This window comes from Electrophorus electricus, chromosome 6 (genome assembly GCF_041902795.1).
Source record: "Electrophorus electricus isolate QZ-2024a chromosome 6, ASM4190279v1, whole genome shotgun sequence".
Classification (NCBI taxonomy): Eukaryota; Metazoa; Chordata; class Actinopteri; order Gymnotiformes; family Gymnotidae; genus Electrophorus; species Electrophorus electricus.
In genome coordinates, this window is record NC_137502.1 from 27,546,199 (window position 1) to 27,562,055 (window position 15,857).

A 15,857-nucleotide genomic window follows, 5' to 3' on the forward strand; every position below is an offset into this window, starting at 1 on the left:
GATTATGCATCATAAATAAGGTCTTATCTAAGGCGTCAGAGAAAGGGGGAGAAAGAGTGACATAACACACAATTAGCTTGCTACCCTGGTTTTCATGTGGTTTTAAAGTAAATGATGTTTCACATCACTGTATGTGATATAATGGATTTAAAACAGCAACAGAGTAATATGCAAAAATGCTTTATAGATTTTAAAGATTTACAGATTCACAACAGGTGAATTAATAGAATTAATTTTTTATGAATTAATTGCCAGAATAGTGACATCTACAGAGCCTTGCAGTGGGGTTGGAGGCTGATGGAGTTGTGATTCAGGGCAGTGTGGCAAGAAGGGTAAAATGACCTTAAGGTTATCTTTGGGGTTAAGTATAATCCAGAACATATAATCCAGTACAAATAATCCATCCTCCCAGACATTCACTGCTCTTGAGAACAGCAGCTTGGCAGAGAACATGAGCTAATGCACAACTGCTCACATTGTAGAGCCGTAGTTTGAGAAGTCCAGCTGATACCTGATCAGGAGGAGGATCAAGTAGGAAGGAATGCCCCCCCCCCCACACACACACACACACCCCTGGGGGAGGGGAGGAAATGGATGGGCCACTTTCTGCAGTGTGTCTCCACTGCGTGTGCTCAGCCATTTTATTGGCTGCATCGTGATGAGGGATAACCAGCAGGGGGTTTTTTTTGCAGGAGATTTATGTGCCAAGGATGTTCACTGTGTAATCCCAAGTTTAGCAAGTAAACAGCACAAAATAAAATAAACAAACAGGCTGGGTAAACAGAGGTGGGTGGGGCTACAGGCTCCTTTTCAAAGATCTATCCATGTGTAAATTAACATATTAGCAACTGTTTTGGTGGTTGGTAAACTGTATTCATATTGTTTAAAACTTTACTAACCCTAACCCTCTAACTCTGACCAACCCTAACCCTAACCCTAAACCTAATTCAAACCCAGGGTTAACCATAACCCACCAGGGGACTTCAGGGAAATGCCCTCTCATGTTGCCCCCACACGCTAATTATTTCTGTCCACCACTACATGGGGGGTTTGAACTTCATTTCTTTGTCTGTTGACTCTTATTTCTGTTCAAACTTGTTTTTGTTCACTGTGTTATTTTTGTTCACTTTTCTTTCTGTTCACTCGCTTCTGTTCACTTTGTTACTCTATCTGCTTACTCAACAGCTGACAGCAGGTTATAATTTCCATCATACTAGGGTTAGTGCTATTGGTAACTCGTATTGCATATAGCATCTAAAGTAGTCTCACATTTTAGGTGGTCTGGACAGGCTGTAATTAGGCATGTCAGACAAACATCTGGACTGTGAGCACGTACTGATCCTGAGACATGAACATGTCATCACAGCTTTAGCCATGCAGGCTGGTCCTGGACACCAGCTGAGCATTCCAATGCGTGTGCACACACACACACACACACACATACACACACACACACACACACACACACACATACACACACACACACACACACACACACACACACACACTTTGGCCCTGCAAGCCTGCAATATTGCACTGGCTTATTGATTAGTTTTGTGACTCCCACAGAAGAAAATCTGAATGCAGAATATCTGCCCCTTCAGTCTCAGTACAAAGACAGACAAGCAGCGAGTGCAGGGCTTCACTCTGTGAGTGAGTGTGTGTGTGAGTGTGTGTGTGTGTGTGTGTGTGTGTGTGTGTGTGTGTGTGTGTGTGTGTGTGTGTGTGTGTGTGTGTGTGTGTGTGTGTGTGTGTGCAGGGCTTCACTCTGTGAGTGTGTGTGTGTGTGTGTGTGTGTGTGCAGGGCTTCACTCTGAGTGTGTGTGTGTGTGAGTGTGTGTGAAGGGCTTGACTCTGTGAGTGTATGTGAATGTGTGTGCAGGGCTTCACACTGTGAGTTTGTGTGTGTGTGTGTGTGTGTGTGTGTGTGTGTGTGTGTGTGTGTGTGTGTGTGTGTGTGTGTGTGTGTGTGTGTGTGTGTGTGTGTGTGTGTGTGTGCAGGGCTTCACTCTGTGAGTGTGTGTGTGTGTGTGTGTGTGTGTGCAGGGCTTCACTCTGAGTGTGTGTGTGTGTGAGTGTGTGTGAAGGGCTTGACTCTGTGAGTGTATGTGAATGTGTGTGCAGGGCTTCACACTGTGAGTTTGTGTGTGTGTGTGTGTGTGTGTGTGTGTGTGTGTGTGTGTGTGTGTGTGTGTGTGTGTGTGTGTGTGTGTGTGTGTGTGTGTGTGAATCTGTGTGCAGGGCTTCACTCTGTGAGTGTATGAGTGTGTGTGCAGGGCTTCACTCTGTGAGTATGGGTGAGTGAGTGTGTGTGCAGGGCTTCTCTCTGTGAGTGTGTGAGTGTATGTGTGAGTGTGTGAGTGTGTGTGAGTGTGTGTGCAGGGCTTCTCTCTGCATGTATCCGAACAAGTTGCAGTTTCCTGTATTTACAGGCTCTCATCCACATTCTCTAGTTACATACGAACCCTGTAGATCTCTCAAAGAAACAAGGAGTATGAGAATCACATGTAGAAGAAAACAGATTTTAACTGATCTACAGGTTAAATGATTGTCAAAAACTCTAAACGTAATGTTGCTGATGTGATAACTTTCCTTCAAATAGTTTTCTTATCTGTAAAGGAATTTCTTTTCCTTTTTTCTGAAAGCATGCTGCTGATTGGCAGTGCCAGGGTCCCTGCCTTCTGTGCTGGTCAATTATTTATTCATGTGTAAGTATCTAAGGAATCTAAATTATGATGGTTCACTGCCACTGGCTTTAAAGTGGGAAACTTTTACTTGGCAAATGCAGTAGTATTTACATGCCACTTAGAGACAGTGGTAATCGATTAACCAGCAAAGAGACTAGGTAAACAGGAGAACACAATGGCTCTTGTGATGGGTATTTACACACACACGCACACACTCACACACACCTACACCTGTGAGCAACACAGAGCTCGTGCAGCTGTACTGGTTTTTGGTACATCTATTTCTGCTCCATTCTTTTGGCAGTGAAATTTACACGTGCACGCATGCACGCAGGTGCACACACACACACACACACACACACACACACACACACACACATACACATGAGCAGAAACTGCTCAGTTATGCAGGATGAAGTAGATGGATATTTAAATGTATATTTAAATGTATATTAGCTATTTAAATGTAATCCATTTCCCGATGCTTGGGTGAAAACAGAGCATTACGTGCCAGTTCTCGACTTTAAATAGGACTTACGTTTATTTGTATTAACAACTATTTTGAAGGTGTGGTGCCTTGGTTTTATGATTTGATTCCTTCAATCAGGACTCCAAAACCCTTTGCACTATCCATGGTTGGACCCAGATCCAAATCCCAGGGCACAACAGCACAACTGCCTGTGCTCTGACTGACGACGACTTATTCTTCTCTACCTGTTATTCCAGAGAGGTGCCACCCAGATGCCACCCCGATGCAACCCAGCCATGGGTGTCCAGTAGGTCTTGCTTGTAGAGTTGGGTGAGCAGCCCTCGCTTCTAACCCTCCAGCTGCTCTAAACCCACCTAAGAGGCAGAGGTCAGGGACGAAGGCCATACTCACCCCCTCCTCCTCCTCGAATGGTGAATACTGTGTGACATGAAACTGAGAAAACTGTGTAAAACAAAATTAGTCTCACTGTTAAAAAAAAAAAAAAAGTCCAACAGGGATGATGTGTTTTTGAGCTATGGCAGTTATTCAGCGTGGACCAGGTTTGAGGTTGAAATAATAAAGCATGTGCCTCCGCTGTCTCTACCCAGGGAAGAGTAAGGCATCCTGGCAGGGAACAGAGCATGAATACTACCAGCGCTTAAACCAGTCTGGGGGACCTTTCTTCCCATGTGCTAGAGGAGCTCCCGACAGGTTTGGTAAGTGCTTGATGGCTGGATTCATCTGTGGTAGAGCGAGGGAAAACACGATCACTCGAAAACCATCAGCACTTCTCTCCAATTTTATAGATAAAAATACTCTCTCCCCATCCCCCAGCCAGAAGAAAGCTGCAAGAGAAACATAAAAGCAGCCATTAGCACTACCAGTGTGTGTGTGTGTGTGTGTGTGTGTGTGTGTGTGTAAGAGAGAGAGAGAGAGTGATAAAGAGAGAGAGAGAGAGAGAGAGAGAGAGAGAGAGAGAGAGAGAGAGAACCTGACTATTGTGCCTGACTATCATAAATGCAGCGCCAGACTGTCAGGTGCTCAAACCCTAATAAAGGTTACAGGGTTACTGTGTGAGTTGTAAAGTGGTAAATGGAACGCTCGCGTTTCTGGCCTTGAGAATCCAGCGCAGGCCGCATCCGAGCGTGGTTTAAATAACGCGTGTTGTACAAAATCTGCTCACAATCACTGCCTTGTTGCCAAGGAGGCCAGCCAAATGTCCTGCTAACACGGGAAAGAAATGGTGCGCAATGCGGTGACGTCCCGTACGCCACAGCTGAGCCAGATCAATAAGTAATTTACTATTCATCAGCTCGTTGCTGTAGGCGACGGTGGGATTCTATCTGCAGCCGTATCAACATCCCATCCGGAGGACAACCATACTCGCCATCACACTACCTTTCTCTAAATGTTCTGGCTTGTCTGAGACAATAATGAAAGAGCTAATTAATTAGTTACTTCTTTTACATCATGTAGCAGATGAAACATTTTTAAATGGAGCTTCGTTTCCTCTGAGACAGGTCTGCGCGGCCGGAGCACAGACAGCGAGCTGCCTGCAGTCCATTCATTATTAATGCTGAAAGATTAGCATGGCGAAAACTCTATTTATCAGCGCGCAGCGGTCTAGTCGGAAACCGCAGTGTGGTCCGCGAGCAGCAGTATTACAGGCTTCTTGAAACACACCCCGTGCGGTTCAGACAGGGGTTCGTGTTATTCCGGGATGTCGTGTGGCTTCGTTCCGTCCCAAAAACCCAACGGTTTTTCCCCTTAATGCCAGAAAATGAAATAAGCCATTGGTCATCAGGTCTGACTCGGGAGCGTAAAACTAACAAACTAAGATGCAACATACTTCGTGGTTTAGTAAAATTAATAGGTACTCCTGATCCGCATTCATCTGGCCTTGATCCTCCAGAATGACCACGGTGCCATATGACCCTTATGTTCCTCGGCATTGTCCGGGGGTCAGTGACATTTGCCCCGCTGTCCGCCGCGCGCAAAACCCCTTCAAAGAGCAGATGGCCTGGAACAGGAAGAAAGCAATGCGACATAACACACTTTCCACTGTTTTATAAACATGCATTAGCCTACGTAAGCGATTCTAAAATACGACATAAATATTCATACCGCACACCTGCAAAATCGAGGACTATCTAGAGGCACAAATTAATTTGGACGAATTAACGAAAAAAAAGGCCGAAAAAAATAACAAGCTTGTTAAAACATAATTTTTCTGCGAAACATTTTCGCCTGAACTGTCTTATGATTGAATCCACACTTAAATTGAAGCATAATCGCGTCGACACCAGTGGCCATACAAACTTAAACGCTTAACCCTAAGATCCGTGTATAGACTACGTTGTGTACAAAATGGGGATACGCCCTTTTTGGTATAAAGACTTCACAGAAATTATATTCGTATCCTATCATCACGTTAGACTGGGCGCGTTCCTTACTACGGTTGGCAAACGCATCCTAAATGATTTCATGCACGAAAAAGCAATACTACGGGCGAATTAACAAGAAGACATGAAGGGGATTATTATTCTTTTATTTTACATTTTCTGGTTCATTAATTTTTATCTTAGGCATTTAAAGTAACTAATATTTTATAACCCACCTTAGGTAATGAAAAATCTTTGGTCTACTTGCCACAGTATTACTGTGTCGTTAATGCACAACAAAAATGTATTTCAAAACTAAAACTCGGCTATGCGGATATATATATATATATATATATATATATATATATATATATATATATATATATATATATATATATATATATATGGTTATATTTTTAGTTGTTTTTCTTTATTCTCTAAGGCATAAAGGCATCGTACTGAATACCTGAATATTGTCAAATAAAGAAATGATAAGTTCAGTGTTATGGATCTGCTACCGTTCCTCTTTTACTATTTTTGCATATTTTATGCAACAAGCACATCACAATGAATATTGTTATATATATCGTATCTATCTATCATTCTATTTTCTATATTTTAAACATGGGTATTAGTAGTAGGCTACTTCTAATGCAAATGTATTAATTCTTTCTATAATCTGTCAACTGTGTGGGTCCTCTCACCTTGTACTCATCTCGTGCATTAATACAGTAGACTATGCAATTTAATTTGTACTTCGGTGAGGCTGCATTTTAATCGAAAACTCAAACATTTATTGTGTGCTGCGTTTTAACATATTTTATTTTAATGTATTTTTTCAGAGAAATAGTTTTGGCGAGAGGCAAATACGGAGAGCTCAGACATCGACTTCCGCAAGACAGCTATCACGGATCGAACGTTTCGATTGTAACTGAAACAATTTGCATACTGATTCCCTTTCAGCGCGCCGCGGATCCATATCCGCGCGGCCATCTATTCAAATGCACGCAGCATCCCTAAATGCACCAAAGAGGACTGCCACAAGCAAGCGACGTCGACTGAAACGGAGTTTTCCCCTGGATGTTGCCGACTTCGTACTACGAATGGTGGAAGGCTATTATCTTTTTGTCTCGGACCAGGAAAAGCGTCGAGCGGCAATGGAAACGCTTCGTCCATGTGGGGGAGCCGGACGCGCGATAATGAGGAACAGTTCGCTGATTTAACTGTCCAGCAACTGGCACGCGTCTTTGCAAACAGCATATTTAATAATGGAGCCTGATTTCTTTATAACAAATATAAAGCCAGCAGCAGTGTGGCGATGAGAATATTTGTTGCGGTTTGGATAGTAAAAAGGTAAACGAAAGCATTGCTACTGGAGCGGTTTCGAGGGCGTAAAAAGCCCCAGGACGATGGCGGATGGAAAGCCGAGATGGGGGCGAGAGGCAGAAACATCGGTTGATAAGATGTTTAAATGAATGCTGTGACATTTGGCGTCCTGCGGAGATTTGCTGAGGTGAAGACAGGTTTTAAAACGCAATCGAGGTCAGCTGCGTCGTCACTGGCAGAACTAGCGCGCCTTGACAACGGGTCTGTTGAAAACTTGAGTCAAAATCCGAGACCTCATATCAGTATCAGACATCAGTAGTCCAGTTTAGCCACTAACACGGTTATCTCAGTAAGTGTCTCTTAATAGTAGCCGAGTGCTCTATATGTTAAAGGTGATTTTTTTTACACTTAACTGACATGTTAACAACTAAGTTATTGTAGTCTTCGTAGAACTAGGTTAGTAGTTGCTTTCTTCGTCATAGTTGCAGTTTTTATACAAATAATTGCGATGCTTTTTAGTTTGACATTCGAGATCTTCTATCGAGGCCTGACGGCGTGCATTATATTTTAATGTCTATCGCGTGCTCATACTATTCACAAATATTTTGAGCTCGTGACACACATGACCCAAACTATTCACCAGACTTTCACATGTACGCCTGAAATACAGCAAAGAAAGCAAGTTGTTCAACAAATTCAGAGGTGTTGAACTCTTGAAATATTGAAAACACATTTCACCTGTTAAATTGCTTGTTAACTGGCCATTGAGCGCACTTAGTTCGTCTGCCCGACTCAGGAATACGATGAAATCATTTTATACTTGACGCTTTACATTTTCTTATGCTCAACCCATAATCACGGAGAGTTTCTAGTGCCATCAGTTTTGTAATATATGTACTGACTACTGTAAAGTATATAAAATAATGTCAAAAAAAAGTATATAAAATAATGTCAAATGTATATAAAATCAATGCTATCTTCGTTACTACAAGTGTGTTTTAGCCGGTTAGAGTATCACCTGCATTTAGTACGTCACGGTCACCCACAGGAAAGCTATTAGACATACAGAAATAGTTTTGAAGTTATTTCTCTTTCATTTTACTTCTTACATTTATTTATTTTACATGGTCATGTACAACCGCGCGCGCGCGCACACACACACACACACACACACACACACACACACACTCACACTTCCTACCTGTTGCTTCCATTACTGTTGTTACAGCGTCAGTAAGAAACCACTGTATATTTGGGACTGATTTTTGTTACTTTAATGATTATTTTTAATTATTATTTTAATTTTAGGCTATAGATTAAAATTGATGAACGAACGTTGGGTGGGAGTTCGTGTGGGTTAATTTGGCCAAACGTTGCGAATTTGAATTTGAACAGCCTTTGGGAAAAGCAAACAGTATCTTATCTGTCCGTGCTGGTTTTTTAATTCAGCAGTTTGAATTCGATGTTGGAACACGGATTAGGGATTACGGTTCGGGTTAAAACACCTTTAGTAGACTTTGTCCCGCTCTTAATTTGGTCGCTCTTAATTTGGTCAATATGTCCCCTTTAAGTGAACGTGCACGATTTTTAATTTTTGTAAATCTTTTTGCAACCTACTGAGAAGTAGGCTATTTTAAAGCTATATTCGTTTATTTGTACTTTTTGTAAAATTAATCTGAGCATGCACCGCCCCGGTATGAGACGTCAATGCATATATTTTCCCCTGCAGTGAACCTGCATTTCAGGTTTGTGGAAACACATAAAACTTGTAGAAACAATCAATTAACACTTTGAGTTAGCCTACTTATCCAATCCAAAGTGTCGTTGTAATTGTATCCTTTAACTCTCCTTTCAGCTTAAAGTCATTGATCCGATAATGTACTCTAGAATCGATTGGTGCATATATCACTCTCCAAGGTCCGTGGCGTCTATAGCAACATCTTTTTGTCCTTCATTTAAACAAAGTTCTTGTTTCAGGAACCTGTTTCGAGATATACTTAGTACTTAATTAAGCATGTACTTAATGCTGTTTTCTGCCATTCAGACCATGAATATTTTGTCATGCAGAGTTATATAATGTGATATAAATGTGAATGTTAGCTCCGGCAACACATCAGATATTTACCCCAAGCACCCCAGAAAGTGCGCAGTACAACATTAGTGTTTAACTCACGCTTGCATATATTTGACTCGTGTAAGTAAATGTTTTCCTGTTTGGCAGGTCCAACCGTCAAACTAACTAAATAAAACGGATGTTGGCTATATGGAAATAACATAATATTCCATTTCGAATTTTTAAGTTTTTAGGACTGTTTTATTATTCTTATAATTTTGTTCCTGAAGAAGGGAGCGCAACTTTCCGAGAAACAAATAAATCGACTAGTTTGAATTTTCAATGACGAACCCCACTGGAAACCATAGAAACAGGAGCGTTCTTATTATTTGATTATTTTTCCGTGATATGCAATACATTTATGATAAATAATTCTGAGCTACTTGAATTTCGTAAATAACTAAAAGCACTACAGAAGCACAGTCCAAATAACAACGGCGTTGCTTAAATATCCATTTATGTATGACTATATCACCTTAAATTGGTTAATGTGATGTTGGTTTTGTTTATACTGGGTAAATGTGTTCTTTTAACTTCGCGTATTCTGATTGTGTCTGTGTGTGTGCATTATTGTTTGATAACCAAGTAAGGAAATCGTATATGCCTAGAATTACTTTCAAAAGTATGAGTGCAATCGTTTGAAATATTGAAATGAACTGCTTATATGACTTGATGAAGCCGCGATAAGATATGCAGTTATTCAGAATTCAGCAGTGCCTATGATGTTAATATTTGCGCATTTTCCACAGAGACCAGTGTATTGATCTGCGATGCTATTTGTCTCTGCCCGTGCAGACATGGAATAATTTGTGCATTAGAGCGCGCGCATTTGCCTTTGATTCATATTTAAAGCAATGGGACTCAATTCTGCTCCCTAAAACAGACCACGGCGCCCAATTAATAATATCTAGAAAAGTTCAGGGACAGTGGTCTTTAAATAATTTAATAGCTCCTGCGAACAAGCGTGTCTAGCCTATTACGAAATGTTATAATGAAATGATAAATGATTGATAGGTGGGTCGTCGGCGGTTTTATAAACATTCTTTTATTGACATGCTTCTAAAAAATCCACAACAACAGAAATCTACGGCAAACCTCGAACGAAAGGCGCGTGGGTGTATTAATGACCCAATGAAGCAGTACGAACGTGTGAAGCGACAGTCCATCCAATTATCAGAATAGATCTCATTGATTGTAGGTGCCTATCACGTGCGCACCATTTCGGCGAGTAGAATTCAAGATTTAAGATTTACGCTGCTATCGTGCTAAGACTTTTACATGTTAATAACTTTTCTTGAGTCTAGGTAGGAGTAGTAGGCCAGTTGTAGTTTTGTAGTTTTATGCCTCACCCCAAACACACACACACACACACACGCGGGCGCGCGGGCGCGCGCGCGCGCTTCTTAATAACAAATCTATAGGCACTACTTTGTAGGCCTATAGGTTAAAATATCTTAAAGAGAAGCTGCTGTTTCAGGGGTGATCAGAAACGCCTGACTAGGCCCCGACAAAAAGACGCCCCCCCCCCCCACCTTCACGCACGTCACGGAGACACGAGTGCGAATGAAAAATATCGACCACTATGAGAACGCGCGCAGATGAGGCCAGTCACTGAATTTCCTGGTTGAATTCAATCATTTTTCCATATTAATCTCGAATTTGCTAATGCTAAAGGGTGACTAAGCATTTATGTGAAAATCTGTTGTTCGCTGCTTTGATTTTGGATGTTGGAAATTAGACCATTTGAAGAGAAGATAATATTTTTAATAAATCGTATTAGTCTAATATGTGTCCACTTAGTCTCGTTTAAGTGTTTTGCTATGCTTTTGATTTTCATCTGTTTAAGCATATTTTGTTATATTATGGTTGATTCATTAACTAACAGACCTCATCAAAATACGTTTTAAACGTTTTTTGTTTTCCAGTCCGTGTCAAATAATTGCCATGTCGCAGATAATTTATAGTTCGTACCAGTTTAACTTTTCGGAATTTAGTCTTTTTTGCTCGTTAAACTGCTTGTCCTTAATCCTGACCCTAACAGATGTATCTGTATTCCGTCACTGAGCAGGTCTCTAAGAAACAGGGAAAAGTTCATCTGTTCCTTTACGCAGCTGTGGGCCTCAGGAGTCTTGAAGCTTCACCTTTGACATGTCCCCTATGTGGCGGAGCGGGGGCGCTGGCACTGACCGCAACAAGCTGTCACCCAACCGGCCCGAGACGCACTCACCGTCCTTAGGATGTCACTTCAAGTCATCGAGTTATCTCGCTTAACTGAATAGAAAGCTGACTTGGTACAGTCGAAACCAATAAATGACCTAATGCCGGTCTGCGTTCTGTATGGCGAAATCTGTTGTTCTTGTGCGTGTACGCGTGCCAGATGATGTTTGATGTTTATGATATACTGTTGAAATGTATTGTAAAATCCATGTTCCCCCTTTTTCGATATTCTTTCTAAAGATACAGATTAAAAAAAAAACAAAAAACTGTAGATTAGAAATTGTATAAAATTGTATGTTTATCAGAAATGGCTTCAAACTGTGTGAAAACTATACAATTAGGTCTACGTCTCTAATGTATAAATATCATGTCTCATTTCCAGACATTTTCAGAGAAAAACTATTCTTTAATGCTGATAAATGTGTGTTTTTGTTATAAAATGTGTCTCCTCTGTTCATTCATAAATGAGTCGTGAATGAAGTTCACTCAAGAAGTGTAATGTGCTGTGTCATTATCCCGTGCCGCCCGCAGCTCCGCGAGACGGGTGGCAGGCACGCGTCTGATAGTTTGGTTCGTTACACTTAATAGCCCAACAATGGGCACATCTGCCTAGCCTCGCGCTGCCGGTTATCCGCTTATAAAAACTGACCTGGCCCTACATACCGTATCCGACGAAAGTCCGTCTGAAACATCCACTTTTAAATAGTATTTCATTAAAAAGATAAAGATTAAAAGAGAATAAATGTTAGTAAAAAAAAAAGACTTTTCGTGTGACGATAAAGAAAAGACTTACGCCCCATTTTGACAGGTGCGCCGATTTGTTTAGTAATAGCTGGATGCAAACACTTCTCTTAGGGCAGGAACTCTTCACGTGTGTACTAATGTTTTCAAAGACCCATATATGAACCCGGAAGTCTGCCTTCTGCATTAAGGAGGCTCCCAAACACTATTTACATTTTTTTTTCAATTGATTTGTTTTCTATCAATTATATCTGCCTTAATAACGTATTCATTGTGTTCTTCTGTGACATAAATGAAAAAAAAATGTAATTCCCCTATTAAACAAATTTGAATAGGGAAATTTGCCGTATTACGATGATGGAAACCGGGGACTGGGAGCATAATCAGGCAGTAGGCCTTCACCTCTGTTATAGGGCTGTGACTTCCTTAATAACTGACGTCAGACGGCCACGAGCTGCGAGCGTCCGCTTGTGCGCGCGGTGGGAGGGGACGCCGGTGGCGAGTGCGCATGAGTGCGGAGCAGCAGCCGCAGCGCGAGCAGTGGGCTGAAGAAATCGAAACAACAGCAGCCATGGCTCGAGATGGCGAGGAGCGCTTCCAGACCGACATCACGACCGAGGATGCGCTCGTGAAAGGACGGGGGCCTTAATTTCTTTCTTTTTTTTATAACCAAAGCGATCGAAAAAAAAAAAAGAAAAAAAAAACTAAATAATATTTAAAAAAAAAAAAAAACAGACCTTTTTTTTTTTAGTTAAATGAAGAAAATCTTAATCAAGAAAACAAAAAAAATATACCCGATAAATGAAAAACAAAAATACACAACTAAGCAACTGAGAATAAGACTGCGGGAAGCGAGAGCAGAACTTCTCTGGACAGTGACTTACTCTTCGCGATCAGATAGATGATTTGTCTACAAGCTCGCGCGTATAATGAATGCTCAGCTGTCGATGGAGAATATTGGCGATCTGCACGGAGTGAGCCATGAATCGGTCCCTAGTGCGGCGGACCTTATGACTGGCGACAGCGTCCATCACAGGAGCGCGGTGAACCATCGGAGCAGCCTGTCGGCCCACGCGCGTCCAATGGGCATGGCATCAATCCTGGACAGCGGCGACTATCATCAGCACCGGCCACCGGACCATGGCCTCGCGAGCCACCTGCACCCGGCCATGAGCATGGCGTGCGAGGCTCCCCCCGGAATGAGCATGAGCACCACCTACACGACCCTGACCCCGCTGCAGCCGTTACCCCCCATCTCCACCGTCTCTGACAAGTTTCCTCACCACCATCACCACCACCACCACCACCACCACCCTCATCCACACCAAAGGATCCCGGGCAACGTTAGCGGTAGCTTCACTTTGATGCGGGACGATAGGGGTCTGGCATCTATGAACAACCTCTACGCGCCATATCACAAGGATGTTACGAGCATGGGACAGAGTCTGTCACCGCTGTCAGGATCCGGCCTGGGTGGCATTCACAACTCCCAGCAGGGGCTGCCGCCTTACGCGCACCCAGGGGCCACTATGCCCGCCGAGAAGATGCTCACATCAAACGGATTTGAGGCACACCACCCCGCGATGCTGGCCCGACACGGGGAGCAGCACATGAGCGCCTCGTCGGCAGGAATGGTGCAAATCAACGGGATTCACCATCACCCTCACGCCCATCTTAATGCACAGGGCCACGGGCAGGTGCTCGGCTCTGCCCGGGAACAAAACCATTCCTCCGTGCCTGGATCGCAGGTCAACGCAGGGAGCAATTCAGGACAAATGGAAGAAGTCAATACCAAAGAAGTGGCGCAAAGGATCACGACGGAGCTAAAGAGATACAGCATCCCCCAGGCTATCTTCGCGCAGAGAGTGCTGTGTCGCTCGCAAGGCACCCTGTCAGACCTGCTCCGGAACCCTAAGCCGTGGAGCAAGCTGAAGTCGGGGCGCGAGACCTTCCGGAGAATGTGGAAGTGGCTGCAAGAGCCTGAGTTTCAGAGGATGTCCGCGCTCCGCCTCGCAGGTGAGCGAACAATAGGTAATGCGCGCTTTTCTTAACGATTTCCTCCACGCTCATCTGTCCTGTGTTCCATGTCGTTCAAGTTTTTATTACATTCGAAAGATCTTTTAATACGAAACTTGTACAATGATTACGTCTTTGCTGAGCGGTCAGCATTTGTCCTTAACATTTTCTCTGTTTAATCATTCCTATGAATGGGTTTTAAACGCCGAGGTGTGTGTTTAGTATTATGGTTGTCGTTGTTATTATACAACTCTTTGGCCTTCTGTGTCGGTGAATTTTAAATTCGAGTTTGTGTTCTCAGTGCAAGATATCGATTGTTTGCTTGCTTGTAAAGTGATCCCGTAGCCATAAATCGTTAGGACTGGTTTTGTTTTGGTTCCGCGTGTTCGGAACAGGTGCATTAGGAAGAGCGCCGTGGCGAATGTAACCGTGGTTGCTTGTCGTTCACAAAGCGAGACGCTCACTGAGTTTGCAGCGGACTAAATGCACTTGCAAGGCAGGAAGGCGAGTTGTCGTCGTCGTCGTCGTCGTCGTCGTCGTCGTTGTTGTTGTTGTTGTTGTTGTTGTTGTTGTTGTTGTTGTTGTTGTTTTGGCGCCGAGACTTCTAACCCTGCCTCGACAGCAGTCCTATTGTCTCCATATGACAATGCACACAGGCGCTTTGCAAACCAGGACCGGCGGCATTGTCTGTCCCCGCGCTTCTTATGTGCCCCAATGAAACACTGAGCCACTCTATCAGGATTTGTTATGTTTTAAGTGCATAACATTTACCTCTGGAATGATGTTTACTTCTGATTTTGCACAAAGACAAGTCTGTGTGTGTTTAGTTTCCCGACTGTAGATGTGTGTGTGTGTGTGTGTGTGTCCGATCGAAGCTGCAGCAGTGTCTCTGTGGCCGCGTGCGTTTGGTTTTTTATGAGTATTTATATTTTGTTTCGGTGTTCATTAGAAAGGTGATCAACGATATTCGATTTTTCAGTTAATAGTTAATATGTCTCACAATAATTAGAATCCAGAAACATAATTATTAAAAAATAATTAGTGTTTGACTTCCATATATATCTAACCCTAACCAGAACTATTCCATATATCTGTTACAAATGAATGCTTACACGTAACCAGTAACACATTTTAAATGACTGGGTATACTGGCGTATAAAATTATCTCAGCAGATTATATGGATAGCTTTATCTTGATTCTCCCAACTGCGCCCGTGTGTGTGTGTGTGTGTGTGTGTGTGTGTGTGTATGTGCGCGTGCTCACATCACTTCAGGCTATTTATGCAAACTGATGCCTATTTTTATAGAAAATGAACTGGACAACACGGGACTAATTGTAATTCAATGCACAGTTTACTTCATATGGCACGTTTTGCTCGTGCTGCTGTGTTCGATTGGGGGACATCCGCGGTCTATTATTATAACCACCTACATCCACATTTATTTGCATTAATCAATAATCAATATCTAAATATGAAAACTCATCATATTCCAATGCTTGTTTTTGCCAGTAGTGTTTCAATATTTTTTTATTCTTGTTTCTTCGTTTTATAATATTTTATCTCGAGCAGTGTTTTTTTCGCCACATACCGTTACTGTATAGATTTTTCCAGGTGTTACAATTATAGGTTATATTTTTAAAAACATTTCTGAGCAGGTTTTACAATATAGGCCTACTTATTTTATAGGGTGTTGTTTTGAAATTAAAGGTGCTCATCAGTAGGTATACCTTCAGGAAAAATAATTAGCCTCTAGAATTAAGGTATTAGTGGATCATTTTATTGATCGAGCACACACTGCTACGTCTGTGCTCAGCCTCCTAAAAGGTAAATATAGAACTGATATCGATTATTCAGATTCGCTCTCTTCCCCATTTCGTAGCCCAGAGCTTATGACTCGTCTCAGCG

At 42.3% G+C, this 15,857-nt stretch overlaps 1 protein-coding gene across 2 annotated transcripts in view; it reads left to right on the forward strand.

Annotated features, from left to right (window-relative positions):
- Positions 1-12,506: 12,506 nt before the first annotated feature.
- The window catches only part of onecut1 (one cut homeobox 1), a 7,107-nt gene continuing 3,756 nt past the window's right edge, over positions 12,507-15,857 (forward strand). The window contains exon 1 of one of the 2 annotated variants that reach the window (XM_081716788.1): positions 12,507-13,965. In XM_081716788.1, coding sequence (XP_081572914.1) covers positions 12,864-13,965 — 1,102 coding nt within the window. In that variant the 5' untranslated portion in view covers positions 12,507-12,863. The remainder of the gene's footprint in view (positions 13,966-15,857) is intronic. The other variant, XM_027033251.3, reaches the window with a different exon arrangement.